Source organism: Astatotilapia calliptera, chromosome 7, assembly GCF_900246225.1.
Source record: "Astatotilapia calliptera chromosome 7, fAstCal1.2, whole genome shotgun sequence".
NCBI classification, from domain to species: Eukaryota; Metazoa; Chordata; class Actinopteri; order Cichliformes; family Cichlidae; genus Astatotilapia; species Astatotilapia calliptera.
Genome location: NC_039308.1, coordinates 10,358,160 through 10,374,679, shown reverse-complemented (window position 1 = coordinate 10,374,679; position 16,520 = coordinate 10,358,160). Strand labels below are relative to the sequence as shown.

The window sequence follows — 16,520 nt, the reverse complement described above, 5'->3', positions numbered from 1 at the left end:
TATGCTGTCTGGACCTGTGCTCTGGTTTAAAGAGAATAAAGTGACGTTTTATGCCATTCAACTAGACTTCAGTGCCATCTTGTAATGGATACAAGGAACAGGTGAGTGAATGAGAGTCAACACAGTCAAAATAATTAAAACCACCTGAGTGGCTTTATCCCCGATGGGCATTTCTCATCACTGGTATGGACCACCAAGCCACTATACACATAGTTACCAGTTTCTGACTTATAAATGTCAAAAAAATAACACTAAAGGCCTTAAAATCCAATGAACAGCTAATGCAGCAGCCAAAGGCATTCGTTTTCCACTGCCTGTTCAATAAAGATACACGTAGCCACCATGATACCACGCGCTGGTTGGTAAAGGTCACAGTAAAGTCTCAACCTAAGCATTTTCAAAATCAATACCTCAGCTTTATGAAATCTGACTATGAAACTTAGGTCAGTGACTGACAAGTAGTTAGCCTGGCAAGGAGCAAAGGAGTTGATGGATGTTTTCCTGTAAATTTCTACACAACTGGATGTCATTAGAAAGAATGCGTCACTTTTTTACAGCTAAATGCTTTTCTAGTTAATTTTTGATTATCTCAAAGCATTTTTAATCCTCAACTTCCCAGTTATTGAGTGTTAAAGTGAAGTAAGCTTGTCAAATTGTAAAAATTTCTCTTATATTCTGTGAACACATTCCTTTTCCATTCCAGGCAATTCAAATGCAGCAACAGAAAGCCACACTTCTAATTGGAAATATGGCTTTCACTTCAGTTTAACCCTGCACCTTTAAGAGAAATGTCATCAGTAGCAGCTTTTGGTGTTTCCCCTTATTTGGTGCTTTTCCAAAGTTTAAATCAGAAAAAAATTTTTGTTTAACATGATGATGCATCCTCGTGAAACCTGAGATTTTATGGCAATGATTTAAAAATGTCAAACATGTATTACTGACTCTCTTTCCGGTTTTTGTGCCTTTGCCCGAGTCTACACTACTTGTCTTAGATTGGAATGCCGCTCATAAATCTTGCAACATCCTATTGGGCTCAGCATGCCATGGCTGATGCCAGATGGTCAAGACATCATGACTTTGGATCTGACTCACAACCTATAGGCTCTTCCTGCAGAGTATCATAGACTACAAACAAAACCTTCTGGTTCCCTTTCCTCGAGGAGCCAGCATGGTGGATGTAACCTTAAAAGCACTTCTTAGAATTATTCAAATTTTCCATCCTCCCCTCAATCTTTTTATTTCTGCACTTTAATCTTCTCTCTCCACCTCCCAGGAGTCGCTATACACAGTGTGAAGAAGCGCCAACATGGGTTTGACTACTTATGATCTTAACAGTAATATATCAACTCTCTGTTCGGCCTTTCCTCTTCAGTCTGCCATTCCATTCTCCATTGATTCTGCACCATTAAAACAAAACAATCCTCTCATTTCTCGTGTCATTTTCTGTAGTCTTTCTCATCACTTGTTCATAAAGGTGTGGGAAACAAATTTCCCACACGTGGGACTAATAAAGGTTATCTTATCTTATAAAGGATGTATGTCTCTCCATCCTTTACTGTACCTCCACCCAGTTTCCATCCACTTCGTGGAAGAGAACGCAGAATGGATCCGACTTGGAGGCTACATCTCGATCGAGCAGGCTGGACGCAGTGACCGACAACTCCACCCGTGTGACACAGTGCTGAGGTCCGACACTGCGCTTCTGGCCATCAGTGGCCAAGCCCAGTGTGTAGGCCATGGTCACACCTGATCACCCTGAAGGAAAGCAAACAGGCAGAAGTAGGCAGAAAGACTTTTAGTTTCATACTTCTTGACACTTAACCAAATATGTCATCCTGTCGATTGACAAAAATAAGATAAAACAGAGCTGCTGTGATTATTAATAACAAATCTCAGCACATTCTCAGCTTGTGCAATGAGAATATGTGCAGTGATATCATGACAGTGAACTAAAACTCTCTGCATTACGTGCAGTTAGCTGGTGGAAACATTACACCTGAAGATGCTACCTTTGGCTCTGTGAAGTGGTGAGGGTTATTTTTTCACAGACTAAATGAATTTATCCTCTGCAGAGTACCATCATAGCAGAGCTGTTACAGCCTGCATCACAGCATAGGCGCACATTCACTCACATTCCTATAAACACCTTCTTCTGTACTTTTTTGCATAAGTGTTCACTCACTGTGTGATGGGAGCATCAGAGAGCAACCAAAGGATATCTGGCATATCAACCACCAACCTTTTGGTTTCTAGATGACCTGCTATACCTCCTGAGCTGCAGCCACCCGGAATAGAACATAGAAAATATATCATATGTTTAAAATGAGAAAATGTACTATTTTAAGACAGCATTAAGGTCATTATGAAATTGCTGACAGCAACACAACAGTGTATAAATGTCTGGGAACTGAGGAGACCTGCTGCTGGACTTTTGGGAGAGGCAAGCCATCCCATTTTTGTTTGATATAGGATTCTAGCTGCTCAGCAGCACTGGATCTCTGTTGTATGTTTTCTTTGCACTAAATTTTTCCAACAGCTAAATGGTCTGGACTGTAGGCAGGTCAGTTTAACACCCGAGCTCTTATACTGTGCTGTTGGAGTAGCTGTGGTTGGGCTTTATCTTGCTGAAATATGCAAGGCCTTGCCTGAAAAAGGGGTCGACTGGATGCAGCCATATGTTGATCTAAAACCTGTATACATCTTTCAGCATGGGCACATTGCTAACTCCATAGGCACTAATGCACCACCCTAACATACAAGATACAGGCTTTTGACTCGAGTTGGTCCAAGGTGCAAGCTTGATGATCCCTCTCCTCTTTGGTCCATGTTTTCCCAAACAGAATTTCTGTGTTAACAGGCAGCGATTCCTGGAAGTGTTCCCGAGCCCTTTAGATGATTTCCATGACAGAATGGTGCCCACTTTACAGTGGGGCAAAAAAGTATTTAGTCAGCCACCGATTGTGCAAGTTCCCCCACTTAAAATGATGACAGAGGTCAGTAATTTGCACCAGAGGTACACTTCAACTGTGAGAGACAGAATGTGAAAAAAAAAATCCATGAATCCACATGGTAGGATTTGTAAAGAATTTATTCGTAAATCAGGGTGGAAAATAAGTATTTGGTCAATAACAAAAATACAACTCAATACTTTGTAACATAACCTTTGTTGGCAATAACAGAGGTCAAACGTTTACTATAGGTCTTTACCAGGTTTGCACACACAGTAGCTGGTATTTTGGCCCATTCCTCCATGCAGATCTTCTCGAGAGCAGTGATGTTTTGGGGCTGTCGCCGAGCAACACGGACTTCCAACTCCCGCCACAGATTTTCTATGGGGTTGAGGTCTGGAGACTGGCTAGGCCACTCCAGGACTTTCAAATGCTTCTTACGGAGCCACTCCTTTGTTGCCCGGGCGGTGTGTTTTGGATCATTGTCATGTTGGAAGACCCAGCCTCGTTTCATCTTCAAAGTTCTCACTGATGGAAGGAGGTTTTGGCTCAAAATCTCACGATACATGGCCCCATTCATTCTGTCCTTAACACGGATCAGTCGTCCTGTCCCCTTGGCAGAAAAACAGCCCCATAGCATGATGTTTCCACCCCCATGCTTCACAGTAGGTATGGTGTTCTTGGGATGCAACTCAGTATTCTTCTTCCTCCAAACACGACGAGTTGAGTTTATACCAAAAAGTTCTACTCTGGTTTCATCTGACCACATGACATTCTCCCAATCCTCTGCTGTATCATCCATGTGCTCTCTGGCAAACTTCAGACGGGCCTGGACATGCACTGGCTTCAGCAGCGGAACACGTCTGGCACTGCGGGATTTGATTCCCTGCTGTTGTAGTGTGTTACTGATGGTGACCTTTGTTACTTTGGTCCCAGCTCTCTGCAGGTCATTCACCAGGTCCCCCCGTGTGGTTCTGGGATCTTTGCTCACCGTTCTCATGATCATTTTGACCCCACGGGATGAGATCTTGCGTGGAGCCCCAGATCGAGGGAGATTATCAGTGGTCTTGTATGTCTTCCATTTTCTGATGATTGCTCCCACAGTTGATTTTTTCACACCAAGCTGCTTGCCTATTGTAGATTCACTCTTCCCAGTCTGGTGCAGGTCTACAATACTTTTCCTGGTGTCCTTCGAAAGCTCTTTGGTCTTGGCCATGGCGGCGTTTGGAGTCTGACTGTTTGAGGCTGTGGACAGGTGTCTTTTATACAGATGATGAGTTCAAACAGGTGCCATTCATACAGGTAACGAGTGGGGGACAGAAAAGCTTCTTACAGAAGACGTTACAGGTCTGTGAGAGCCAGAGATTTTCCTTGTTTGAGGTGACCAAATACTTATTTTCCACCCTAATTTACGAATAAATTCTTTACAAATCCTACCATGTGAATTCATGGATTTTTTTTTCACATTCTGTCTCTCACAGTTGAAGTGTACCTCTGGTGCAAATTACTGACCTCTGTCATCATTTTAAGTGGGGGAACTTGCACAATCGGTGGCTGACTAAATACTTTTTTGCCCCACTGTAAATGCAGTACCAGAGGATTACAGGCATTAAATAATGTTTTCCAGACTTGTGCACAGAGATTTCTCTAGATTCTCTTTTGATGATATTAAGTACTGTAGGTGAGGAGATATTCAAAGTCTTTGTAGTTTTATATTGATTCTGAAAAATGCTGAAAATTGTTCCACAATTTGTGAAGATAGTTTTTTGCAGATTGTTGAACCTTGTCCCATCGTTACTTGTTCTTTTTATACCCCATCATCTTACTGACCTGTTGCCACTTAACCCAATTAGTCACAAAATGTTCCTCCAGCTGTTTCTTTTTAGTGCCACTTACTTTAACTGCCTTTTGTTTTTTTTTAAATGTGTTGCTGTCATCCAATTCAAAGTCATCTTAAAATGACACATTTTCTCAGTTTAAACATTTGATGTTTTCTACATGCAACTGTGAATAAAACATGTGTTTATGAGCTTAACACCGGTGAACACAGGTATATCTGATAAAACTAAGTTATGGTCCTGTTCTATTTAGCATGTTGATGCCATTCTTGTCAGTGAGCATACACAATGCCAGCACCTCATCCAAATGGAACAGAGCCATAATTAGAGTTATTAATTACACCTGTGTTTACCCTGAGCCAAAATGGCTGCTCAGTAAATGGACAATTAATTAGACCAAACTAAAACAGAGTGCAGGTACAGAAACTGGCTGAAACATTACCGAGGCTTAAAATGACAGAAACAGATGTGCAGAGATTTTCCTGTTAGGCTGTCATGAAAAAAAGATAAACAGCCAATATCAATATTATTCATAACCTATGGTCACCATCAGCTCAAAAGTGTCTGCCAGTGCCACGAAGAGTGAGTAAATAAATGTGCTACTCTCATGTAATGTAAATGTAAAACTGTAGGTTGCTGTTACATACACACAGATGGCTGGTGTCCAGGATAAACCGCAGTTTCCTTGACGTAACTCTAACAGACAAGCATGTGCATGTGCTCATCTTACGCTGTATCCAACCAAATCCTAAATTACTGGAGACACCGCTGAGGAGAGAACACGAGATGCTCCCAACACCCTGGGTGTCTGTATCTGTTGCCACGCAGAGAGCACAATTACAGAAATCAGTGTTTGACATTTGTCGAATGGAAGTAACATTTTAATGTCACAGTTTGTTGTTTTTTTTAAGTTGTTTGACATATGTGATATCTAACGAAATGAGTGGAAGTTTACCCAGATAACAGAATTAGTAAATCCCCATTACATCAGATCACCTTGAGAATTCGGCTTAATCACACAAATGGTTCTGTTTGGCTAAAAATACCCAATGAGTACAAATAAAACAACACTGGTGTAAAAAAAAATCCACTGGGGGCATTATGAGAGTCATAGTTACCCTGTGATAAACCCAATGATACCCAGGATTAAGCACTGCAAAGACACACACACACACACACACGCTGCCCTGAGCCCAGATCAAAGCCATTACCTCTAAACTAAAGAAGCCTCAGGCTAGGAACGGAAAAAACAGAAAGAGGGAATACACACACACACACACACACACACACACACACACACACACACACACACACACACACACACATCTTGAAACAATTGCTGATTTTAGTAAAAAATGTTGTGAATATATTCTCAGTGGTATTGAATTTGAAATAATTCCCAGGTGGCTTTAAGGACAATACAAACAGCACCGCACCCGTGTCCAGATCAGTGGTTTTGTTCTCACAGCGGCATGCTAAAAGGATGCTGTCTGTTGCTAAGATACTAATGTGTCATAAGCAGCGTGCTCCTCCCGCTCAGCTCCACTGTGATGTCAAACTGGTAGTGGTGATGCACTGAAAATACCAGTGCAACATTTTCATTCACTCGCTTTATCATTCATAGGTGGAGAAAAGCGTGTTTTGACTGGCTCAACTACTTTTACTCACTCGCTCCTTGTTTATGGTCTCAGTGGCAGTCTCCTGTATTTATAGATGCTATTAACAACTCCAGTGAGAGAAGGAGCAGAGAGTGGGATAAATCCAGCTTTAAGCTGACACCTGCTCTATCCCTTATATAGAAGTCTGAATGATTAAGAATAAAAAGACATCACAGATTGCCAAATAGCATTATCAAAGAAAACATGGCTTCATGAAGTATGCTACAATGCACCAGAGCAGCTTTAAAAGGTGTGCAGTATATTGCTCAAGTGAACTGTGCTGCACTTTAACTGGATTCAGGATAGGTCCGCAATATTTGAGACATGGGGGGGGGGGGGGGGGGGGGTGAGCAGGATGAATGTTTTCTAAAAGCAACTGAACCTCACAAAACTGCATGTTTCTTGTACTGTGGCTCTAAAAGACCTAGAGCTGCTATTGCATCATTTTTGGCTACATGATGCACTTTGTGTATGAGTGCACTGTAGAAAGAAAACACAAACAAAATCCAGGTCCAGGTGCAGGCCTCTGACTGTACTGACCGTGCCAAAAAGCTTCACACCTGCTCACACCTGCAGGATGGGCAGGCAGCTTAAAGTGACTGACTGAGGCGGAAAAAGCATGGAAGCAGATGCCAACTTGTTAATACTAGCGGAAGGATCAGCACGCTTTAAGTGTAATTACAAGACCGGTGAGCCATATTGGTGCCAAAGTGGCCAACATCAGTGAAGAGTAGACTCCAGATCTGAATGAAGGAGAGAGATGTGCCAACTTGACCATTAAAACTCTCTTTCACACACACAAACACAACACCTGTCTATTCTGTACCATATTTCCTGTGATATTTTTTTGGTCCTACATGAAAGGTGCTCGTCAAAACATGACATCTTCCCCACATCCTTCCGTGATTAACCTCCAAGAGAAGCACACCGACTGTACATTTTGGCTGCAAGGGTTATTTTTGCGTCTTAGAAGCTCCCCGGTTCCCCTTTGACTCGGGAGCTGCTGTCAGATCTCTTCTTCTAATGTAAACCCAACAGGAAAATGTGAAACCGACTCACCTCGGTAAATGACGAACAACTTCTCCGCCGCTTTTCACTTAAAAAAATCTTTAAGTGCTGCGCACAGTAAAGAGAGAGGAAAAGCAGAGCCAATTTTCCTATAAAGGAGTGAAAGCTGAGGTTAACATTTTTTTTATTATTATTATTTTTTTTTTAACCGGAGTATCCTGGAAGGCGCAACAGTGTGTGAACACAAACCATCCTCGTAGCCTGGACTGTGCTCTCTGCGCCCGGCCACTGAAGGACGGAGTTTAATAAAGCCAACAGTGGTGGCCTCACAGCGGAAGTACGACAAACCCACTCCCAAAACAAAAGCGGAAGAGTCAAGCAGAAAAAACTACTTCCGGTTAGTCATTCATGAGCGATCAGTGTCTATATTTTCCATAAAATTACAGAACAGGGAAAAGATGCATATTTTTATACCCTAGTTAATACGGGGAATGCATTTATTCCACATTTAAAACATTTATTATTTTGATTTTTTTTTTATTTACTAAGTACTTAGTTTATCTCTAAAACATGAATTTAATCTTCTTCCTTGTGAATAGTACAGACACCAGGCCCCAAGTTTGTTAACTTTCTTTTAACACTACAGCCACATTAGATGTAAAATAAGGCTATTTACAGTACTCAAAAGCACGAAAGAATCAGCACTTTAAAGCATTATTTTGAAAGTATTTTTTGCTTCTGCTAAACGCAGCAAAGCCAAAGCATGTACATCTGCATGCGCAGTATTTTATGTGTTATGTATTCAGTCTTATTTTAGTTTCCATTGTTATTTAGTTGAATTTCAATAAAATGTAAATTACCCTTGTAAAACTTGACATCTTTAGTCACATTTGCATGTTTTTATGTGCTGCGTGTAAGCACGCCCACAGTTTCAGAGTCTCGTTGATCCTGGGGTATACACAACATTTTTCTGATAATTTCATATGAACATTGTGCAAGAATAGCAAGCAAAGCAAATCCATCTTCTACGGAGAGAAATTTGCCTCCAAAGGGTTGCAAATGCGTACGATATGATCCACAAGCGTAAACTAACCTTCATAAATGTTTACAATGATTTGTGTCTAACTTTTTAAGGACTCACGAGTGCTTCAATCCACACACAAACACCTGAAGTAAAAGGACCCAAGTTTTGGTAATACTCATGCAGCCCATTCTGCAGTACCACTGTTAACCACAAGAGGGCGGAAAGCGAACATAAATGATAACATTTCACTGACGTCCACAGCTGCGAACGCAGCTGCTGGTGCCGCTGACAAGGAAACAGGAGAGGTATAAATTGTGCTTTCCACAATGAGCAGGACGTAAGATGACCTAATCTACACCAAAACGATGTAAAGACAAAGCATAAAGCAATCAGGTATCAACTTTTAATTGTTGACATTGAGAACAAACCAGAATTTTTTTAAGTTGTATATTATAGTTGAGGTGCATATTTTTGTATTAGACTTTATTTAACTGGCATGTATTGCTAGAGCAGATTTTGCTGAGTTTGTGTCTTGTTGACCTGTTTAAATTTAACATCATACTTTATAAAACCGCTGACATAACAAAAAATAGAAACTCAATTTAAAGTTTTCTAATTAGCAGGTCACATCTTAATGCAACTCATAGTCAGGGAATATCAAAAGTATCTGCAATTTTTCTGTCAAGCACAACCTGCACACAAACCTTTCAAAAACTATATTTAACAAATAAGCAATTTTAAATCCTTTCAGTAAGAGCCAGTGTTGCTCCAAAAATCAAAGGAAAAATAAACAAAACAAAACAAAAAAACGGACAATTACACACAGGAAAAGAGAAAGGAATAAGGTGCATTACATTCAGAAATCAAAGCATCAACATGACTTTAGAAAGTCAGAAATACAACTGGTGCGACCTGCAAAAATTACAGTATCTTCTTTTGGTCACAAAGCAAATACATTCCTATAAAAATGTTTCTTTTTAAAAATTTTAACCCTGATTCAATCACAGCTCAATAAATACATACAATTTCTTGTGTCCTCCTATGATAAACAGCAGAAATAAATACGCACATTGGATAGAGACCACGACCTAGAGTCACCATAGGAGCAGGTAACTCTTCTTTTACTGTGACTTTGTGATTTCTTGTGTTTTCAGTAATGTGGCCTCTAATTATTGTAAACATTCCACAATGCAAATTGACTCCTCGTATCAGAGTCTGCAAAGATATATTCATCATTTCCTCACAGGAAAATAACACAGTGTGGCCTTTATTTTCACAGCAGTTTGGGAGCTCAGTGGTGTGCTACTGAAAGGCGGGGCTCAACACAGGTTTAGTGATTTCACACTTTTTTAAGTGCATACATAAGTTAGTGTAATCTTTTTTTTAAAAGCCATCTTTAATGTACTTTGTGATTTTTTCTAATTTTATTGTAACAAGTTTGAAATGATCATGTCATATGGGAAATACTGTAGTCCCGTTATAACAGTAAAATATTATCTGTTCAATTCAGTAGGGAAGAATTTAGTCATGAGTGTGATACATTAGTTAAAAGTGAACAGGCGGGACCTGCTTTGTTTATGTGTGTGTTTTTCCTTTCTCCCAGGAATTCAATGATAAAACAGGAAGCAGCTGGCCAGTCTCTCAGCATCACTCACTTGGGTGTCCTCGCCCACCTACTCGCCTGCCTGGGAAGGTGATGACAGTATACCCTCTACCGTAAAAAAAACTAATTCTACTGCTGATTATTACGACTGATTACAAAAGTAAGTGTGTTATTTCAGTGGCTTTGAAGAAAACACTTTTTGTTCAAAATCTAGTGTGGTGTTCTACTGATCAGCTGAGCGTGCCACCTCTCCCAATTTGTGTCCATAAACCTCTTTGTGTGCTCCCCTGTTAATCTGACAGCAGCTTTTGAAAAAAAGGTTTCAGTGGCTTCCACCCGTCTCCTGCTTTGTGAAACCAAAGGCCAATCAGTGCAAAGTCAGGGATTTAAATAGTTTCAAAAATACATTATTTCTTCTTGTTCTAACAAACTTATTTCAACTGTACAGCCGTGTTTCAATAGAGCAGCACTTAGAAAAAAACCCCCCAAAACACTTCAAGCAAAAAAAAATATAAAATAAAATTCTCACAGATTTTTAAGTCAGTGTTGGCAGAAAAAGTACTGGACTGTTCGTCTGCACTGGTGCTGATGAACTGGAATTGTGCTTCTCAACTGTCAAGCAGTGCAGATCATATCAGGTGGAAGAGAAATTCATCCTTCTGTCCCTTAGACCGAGCCTATGGACATCACCGTCAGAGATTTTGTTCTTCCAGAGTCTGAAACCAAGTTCAATAACTTATAAAGGCCAGAACATTACCACAACATTAGAAATTAATAAGGTTTCCTTGGATAATGCAGGTCTAGCAGTGCAGGAAGTTTACCTGATGAGTTGCAGAGCAGGGCAGAACCTTAAGGCCTTAAGCAGGGCCTCCGCTCCAGAAACACTCAAGCTGTTGCACTCGAGACTGTGAGAAATAAACACTTAATCTCTCATGTACTGAGACAAGAGTTGTTTTCCTTATTGGTTTTATAAATATAAGAAAGCCTAAATGAAAAGTGGAATGAAAAAAGCAAAACTCTTGCAGTTGCGGGTCTTTATGTGTGTGTTTTACTCACTCTATCTGAGTCAGCGTATGACAGAAAGGCAAAACCCTGGCCACTTCCAGTGCCACTTCATCACGACAGTTATTCCAACCCAGACTAGACAGACACCAAGACATAGAGAGAGAGAGAGGTTTGATGAACAGAAGCTGAAGCATCACGCAAAAATGTTATCCTAAGATGCGAATATCATAAATTACTTTTAATTAAAAACTAGAGTGTTATGTACAACAATACCTTAAATAATTAAATAATCAATTCCTTAAAACGTGTGGTGCTGTGTAAAATTTAGGCAAAAACAGAATGAAATAATCTGCAGAGTTCAATCCATATTCTGTTCATAAGCGGCAATAGAAAACATCCAGTGTTTAAACTGAGAAAAATATTTACTCATTTTGTATTTGATGGGTTCACAGTGTCTCAGCTGGGACAAGGGCAACAAAAGGGTGGAAAAGAAAGTGGCATTATAAAGAAACATGTGGACACCATTTAGCAAATAATTAGGTTAAAATGCAATGGGTTGGTCACATAGTGGGGTATAAAAAGAAGCAGTGATGGACAGAGGCTGAACAATCTGCAATAAAAAAAACCCTGAATATCTTCTCATACAGTGCATGACATCATCAGAAAGATTGAGTAGATTTGGAGAAATCCCTGTGTGCAAGGGACAAGGTCAAACATCAGTATTGGATGCCTGTGATCTTTGTTCCCTCGGATGGAAATGCATTAAAAACAGGCATGCTTCTCTCACAGAACTCCCTCAGGAATACTTCCAGAAATCACTGTTTGTGATTCATCTACAAGTGCAAGTTAGTGCATGTAAAGAAGAAGCCATATGTGATCATAGTAACTTTAAAAGGAGCTAATATTTTTCTTAAATGCTACATTTCAGTTAAAACCTTTGATGTGTTTTCTATTGTGAATAAAACATGAGTTTACAAGATTGACAAATCATTACATACAGTGTGTGCCAACTCTTATAGAACTGACATGTCCATGAGTAGAACACAGAACAGCACCAGATTATTAAATGTTTGATCACTTTGCTTTATCTTACCCAACTTCCTGTATGAGGGGACAGTGAGCCAGACTGGCTACAACAGGACGCAGCTCTGAAGTCCCAACAGAGGTCAGGCTGAATTATTGTGCAAAAGACAAAAAACAATCAGTAAGTGTAGTCATCTGTGTGAGCTGTGATTCTGAAAATAATCAAAGCAAATGAGTCTTACTTAATCTTTTTGAGGTTCTTCATGCACATTATGGCTTTGGAAAGGCTATTGGAGCCTTCATGGTCAATGTGGTTGAGCGAAATGCTATAAATGACACAGAAATACAGAAGAACAAAAAGGCTGAATAAGTGAGGGGAGAAACACATATCAATAAGAACATGTAACACTGTGTGAGACTTACTCTAACACACTGAGGTGTGTCAGTGATGGGAAAATGAGGGCCATCCTGGCAGCAGTGAGGATTCCCAGTTTGTTATCGGACAGACTGGAAGAGTGCACAAAAATACATATAAATATGTACATTTTAAAACAATCTTTGAGTTGCTTGAGTTAAATGCCAATTAATGATATAGCCAAATATATAAAACTCAGCTTTTCCAAGGAAAATAAACAATTTTGAAGATTAAAATGTTCACTCAAAAGTTTTGAGGGCTTATTTTGTGCACTTCTTTAGCCAAATGCATGCACATGCAAACTCTTGCACAGTGTTGCAATCAAATGCCAAAAGCACATTTACAGGAATGAAACGCATTCTCACCAGAGCTCCTCCAGGTGGCTGCAGGCTTTCAAAGCCTCAAGCAGCTTCTCTCCTGATTGGTCACTGATAAGGTTCTTTGACAGCCTGGAGGATAAACACACACAGCAAGAAAAGCAAATTTACTCATTTTTAATAACTGTTAATGGACCATGTAAAGTGTTCTGTCAATAGTTTGTTTTTTTGATTATTCCACTTGATGGCGCCAAACCTAACTCAAACTTTACTTTTAAATTATATGGATAATAGACACCCTACACATTACAGTGGATTGATATAGCTCAATTAAATCTTCTCTATAGGTAACTGGAAACCCTTTTGAAACTGTGCCATAAACTACTTAAACGCTTCAACTTTGCAATAATATCATTTACAACTGATCACGGAATATTTAGGACCAAAGAAATTTCACAAGCTGACTTGACTTGTTCTTTCACAACTGTTTGCAAAGACATACTGTATGGTTGGGTGCTTGATTTGATTGATTGATTTGATGTGTGGCAAATGGACTGAAAACACCTGAATTCAAAGATTACGAGATTTGGCCCAGTACTTTTGTCCTTATGGCATAGATTGCATTAGTTACTGGAAGAACTTTGGATTGAATTTAATCTGGGTCATTGTTTCTGGCTATGCAACCTCAGATTCAGAATTCCTTCAGTTTACTTGATGTGTATAGGTTTACTGCCTGCCACAACAATTATTCATTGGGATCTACAAATAAAAGTGGAAGGAAGTAGAGACAGTGAGCCCAGTGGAGGCAACAAAGTTGCAAATTTCTTCATCAAATTTTGGGAAGCTTTCATTCAAGCCAAAGAGTTTAACTTGTGCACATTTAAATGAGTACTTCAGGGGTTCAAACTGGAGCTGGATATGTAAATATGAAGTATAAGCATAAAAAGACCATTCTCTTTAAAAAAAAATAAGCATAAAAGCATAAGGGACGGTAATATGAAAAACATCTTGAGCCTGTAGACATTTTGTGGCTGTCAGTCAAACACACTTGGAAGGACGAACCTGCTGCATAGTGCAAACAGTTGGTCCCCATAAAGGAACGATAAAATTGCTGTAACATTCTGAATGACTTGCACGTCTCAACCTGTGGTTCTGATTTATGGCCCAGCATGTACTAATATTTTTATTATTGGATTGTTTACAAAAAAGGCAAAGAAACTACTTCACACTCATGTTGTATATGACAGGATAAATGGAACTCGGCATGAGTATAATCTACAGAAGATTGGTCATGTGACATAAACAAAGTATTTTAAAGCATTAATAAAAATATTACTATTTCTCTTGGGGTGAAGGTGAACATATCCTGGAGAAAACATGTTGGAAATGCAGCTAAAGGGTTTTGGAGATCAGTAAAATACAAACTTTCTATGTTTTCCACCCCCTGTGTACATACTTTATCTTCCTGAGCTCTTTCCAGTTCGGAATGAGCCTGTTCAGCTCTTCTATTCCTCTGCAAGCCATCCTCCAGCCCCCCAACCTGAGAAAGAGCAAATCCAACATTCTCAAAGCCAAGCTTCTTCTTTTTTTAATGACAGACTGACAGAAGGTGAATGGTAATGTCCAGTGAGCGCTAGGTATGAATGAAAGACTCACTCTATCTGCTCTAAATGTGCGTGTCCCTTCGTGGCAGCCAGGAGATCCAGAACGCTGAGATTGTCCATTGCTGTGACAATCTCATTCAGCCTGGTACACACACACAAAATGTATTAGTTATGTTAGGTAGATGTGTATTTTGATGAGGATTTATAGCCATGGGAATATGATCTGTATGTTAGAAATGCATAAAAGGCTTTGACATATGCTGACCAGGCACCTTGCCAGCTACATTTTACAGCTTAGCGCTATGAGAGAACTGGGAACGATAAGGGACAAATTTGTCCCTGCGGTGGGGGGATTAGTAGGATCAGATCCTACTAATTAATTACGAGGTTCATAAGAGCCTGATGACATGCTGGTATGACAAACAGCACCAACATTGGCCAACAAAAAGCATCATGTGCATTATAGTGTAAATGCAGAGTGAAGTGCACTGTGGTGAAAACAGCAAAGATGTCTGCCTGGAAGAGTTTTGATCTCTGTTCAATAAATCCTGAAGACTATGTGGTAAAGAACAAACCAAGATTTACTTTAGCTCTTGGATTCTGACTACTGCAAAGAAACAGAGAGTGTTTCTTACCTGAGACGGCGAATAGAGTTGATATGTTTTAGAGCTCGTGCCAGACACATCCTGCTCTCCTCATTCAGTGCCACAGAATCCAAACTTAGGGTGCACAGAAAACACAGAAAAAAACTGACATTTTTTAACAGCTTCTTTATTTTATCCAACAGAAAAAACAGCTGTATTGTTGTATCTGTGTGTGTGTGCATGCCTTACCAAAGGTCTTCAAGAATAACACACTGTCCCAGTGCTTCAATGAGCTGCAGTCCTCCAGGCAAAACACAGTGGGAAAGACTACAGCAGAAAAGTTCCATTGTGAACAAATGTTTATTCACTGTGTGTAACATTTTACAGCAGCCTAAATATAAGTTCATATTCTAGACATTATTTTTCACACAGTCATGTACATCCACACTCATCTTATATATCATAAATGCTTACTTAAGTGATCGTAGACAGGGCAGAAACCTGGTCATATTCTGAGCTGCCGTCTCACTAATCTGATGACCCGACAGACTGGAAGAAACAGAGGATGGTTAGAGCCCCCCAGTGCTCGGTGTAACACATTCTGAAGTAACTCTTACTGTAATCACATTACATTTTTCAGTAATATATTACTACTATATTACTAAATTTAGTATTACATTACATTTACTTATGTTGCTACTTGCATTACAAAGGCTCAATAGGCCAGACAGACAAAAAGGAAAAAAACAAAAAACATCTAACAAGCCTTTATTTTTCTTGTGTTTGTGCTACAATCAGCTGGTAGACGATCACTTTTTGGCACAACACCTGGAGCTAAGGGGGCAAAACAATCGCATGAGTGCTGCTGTTTGACTGAGGAAGAATAAAGTAGTCGTGGTAAGCCAATCACATGACCACTTAAAGATGACAAAGCAACAAGGTGATATATACCAGTTTTTAAATTGTGTTGATGGGCCACGTAAAACCAGAGTCATGATAAACAATATATACGCCTGTTTTTTCCTCAATAGTTTCGTCACGTTTACTGTCTAAGGACAGCGCAGCGAGCACTCTCTGCTTATGAGCAAAAAAATTAAAACAAAAAACAGCCTGCTCGTGTTGGTGGAAAAATGTACCATGTTGACCGATCAAAAAATGATATGGCAACATGACATGTGGTTGTTTAGGAAGAGGGGGAAGTTTTAGGAGTGACGGCGAGAGGGAGAGAGAGAGAGAGAGAGACAGCAGAAAAAGAGAGAGAGCGAGTTTTGAGATGTGAGAAATTTGCGACGTTTAGCATGTTTGGAGCGTGTAGTTAATGTGTTGTCTTGTGTAGTTAGTGTAGTGGTGTGGATAGTTTTGTGTTGTGTGTCAGAACAATGAGGTGACTGCTGAATGAAAACAGGAGGAGTGATACACCTGCTGCTGTCAGACCTGCAGGTATCAGGCTGTGATGTTCTCCTTCATAGTGGACAGAAATATTTGGAGTGGCA

The 16,520-nt window shown here is 39.8% G+C and overlaps 2 protein-coding genes across 2 annotated transcripts in view; both read right to left on the bottom strand.

The window, feature by feature from the left end:
* Positions 1 to 7,759, bottom strand: part of cpne2 (copine II) — a 53,445-nt gene extending 45,686 nt beyond the window's left edge. The window contains exons 1-2 of the mRNA XM_026172976.1: positions 7,504 to 7,759; positions 1,562 to 1,755 (exon numbers count right to left, since the gene is read on the bottom strand). Of these exons, the coding sequence (XP_026028761.1) occupies positions 1,562 to 1,738 (177 nt within the window). The 5' untranslated portion in view covers positions 1,739 to 1,755; positions 7,504 to 7,759. The remainder of the gene's footprint in view (positions 1 to 1,561; positions 1,756 to 7,503) is intronic.
* Positions 7,760 to 8,865: 1,106 nt separating this feature from the next.
* nlrc5 (NLR family, CARD domain containing 5) overlaps positions 8,866 to 16,520 on the bottom strand; it is a 39,097-nt gene continuing 31,442 nt past the window's right edge. Inside the window, exons 44-55 of the mRNA XM_026172974.1 lie at positions 15,502 to 15,576; positions 15,277 to 15,354; positions 15,079 to 15,162; positions 14,496 to 14,585; positions 14,296 to 14,379; positions 12,888 to 12,971; positions 12,531 to 12,614; positions 12,350 to 12,433; positions 12,178 to 12,255; positions 11,136 to 11,219; positions 10,901 to 10,984; positions 8,866 to 10,795 (exon numbers count right to left, since the gene is read on the bottom strand). Of these exons, the coding sequence (XP_026028759.1) occupies positions 10,714 to 10,795; positions 10,901 to 10,984; positions 11,136 to 11,219; positions 12,178 to 12,255; positions 12,350 to 12,433; positions 12,531 to 12,614; positions 12,888 to 12,971; positions 14,296 to 14,379; positions 14,496 to 14,585; positions 15,079 to 15,162; positions 15,277 to 15,354; positions 15,502 to 15,576 (991 nt within the window). The 3' untranslated portion in view covers positions 8,866 to 10,713. The remainder of the gene's footprint in view (positions 10,796 to 10,900; positions 10,985 to 11,135; positions 11,220 to 12,177; positions 12,256 to 12,349; positions 12,434 to 12,530; positions 12,615 to 12,887; positions 12,972 to 14,295; positions 14,380 to 14,495; positions 14,586 to 15,078; positions 15,163 to 15,276; positions 15,355 to 15,501; positions 15,577 to 16,520) is intronic.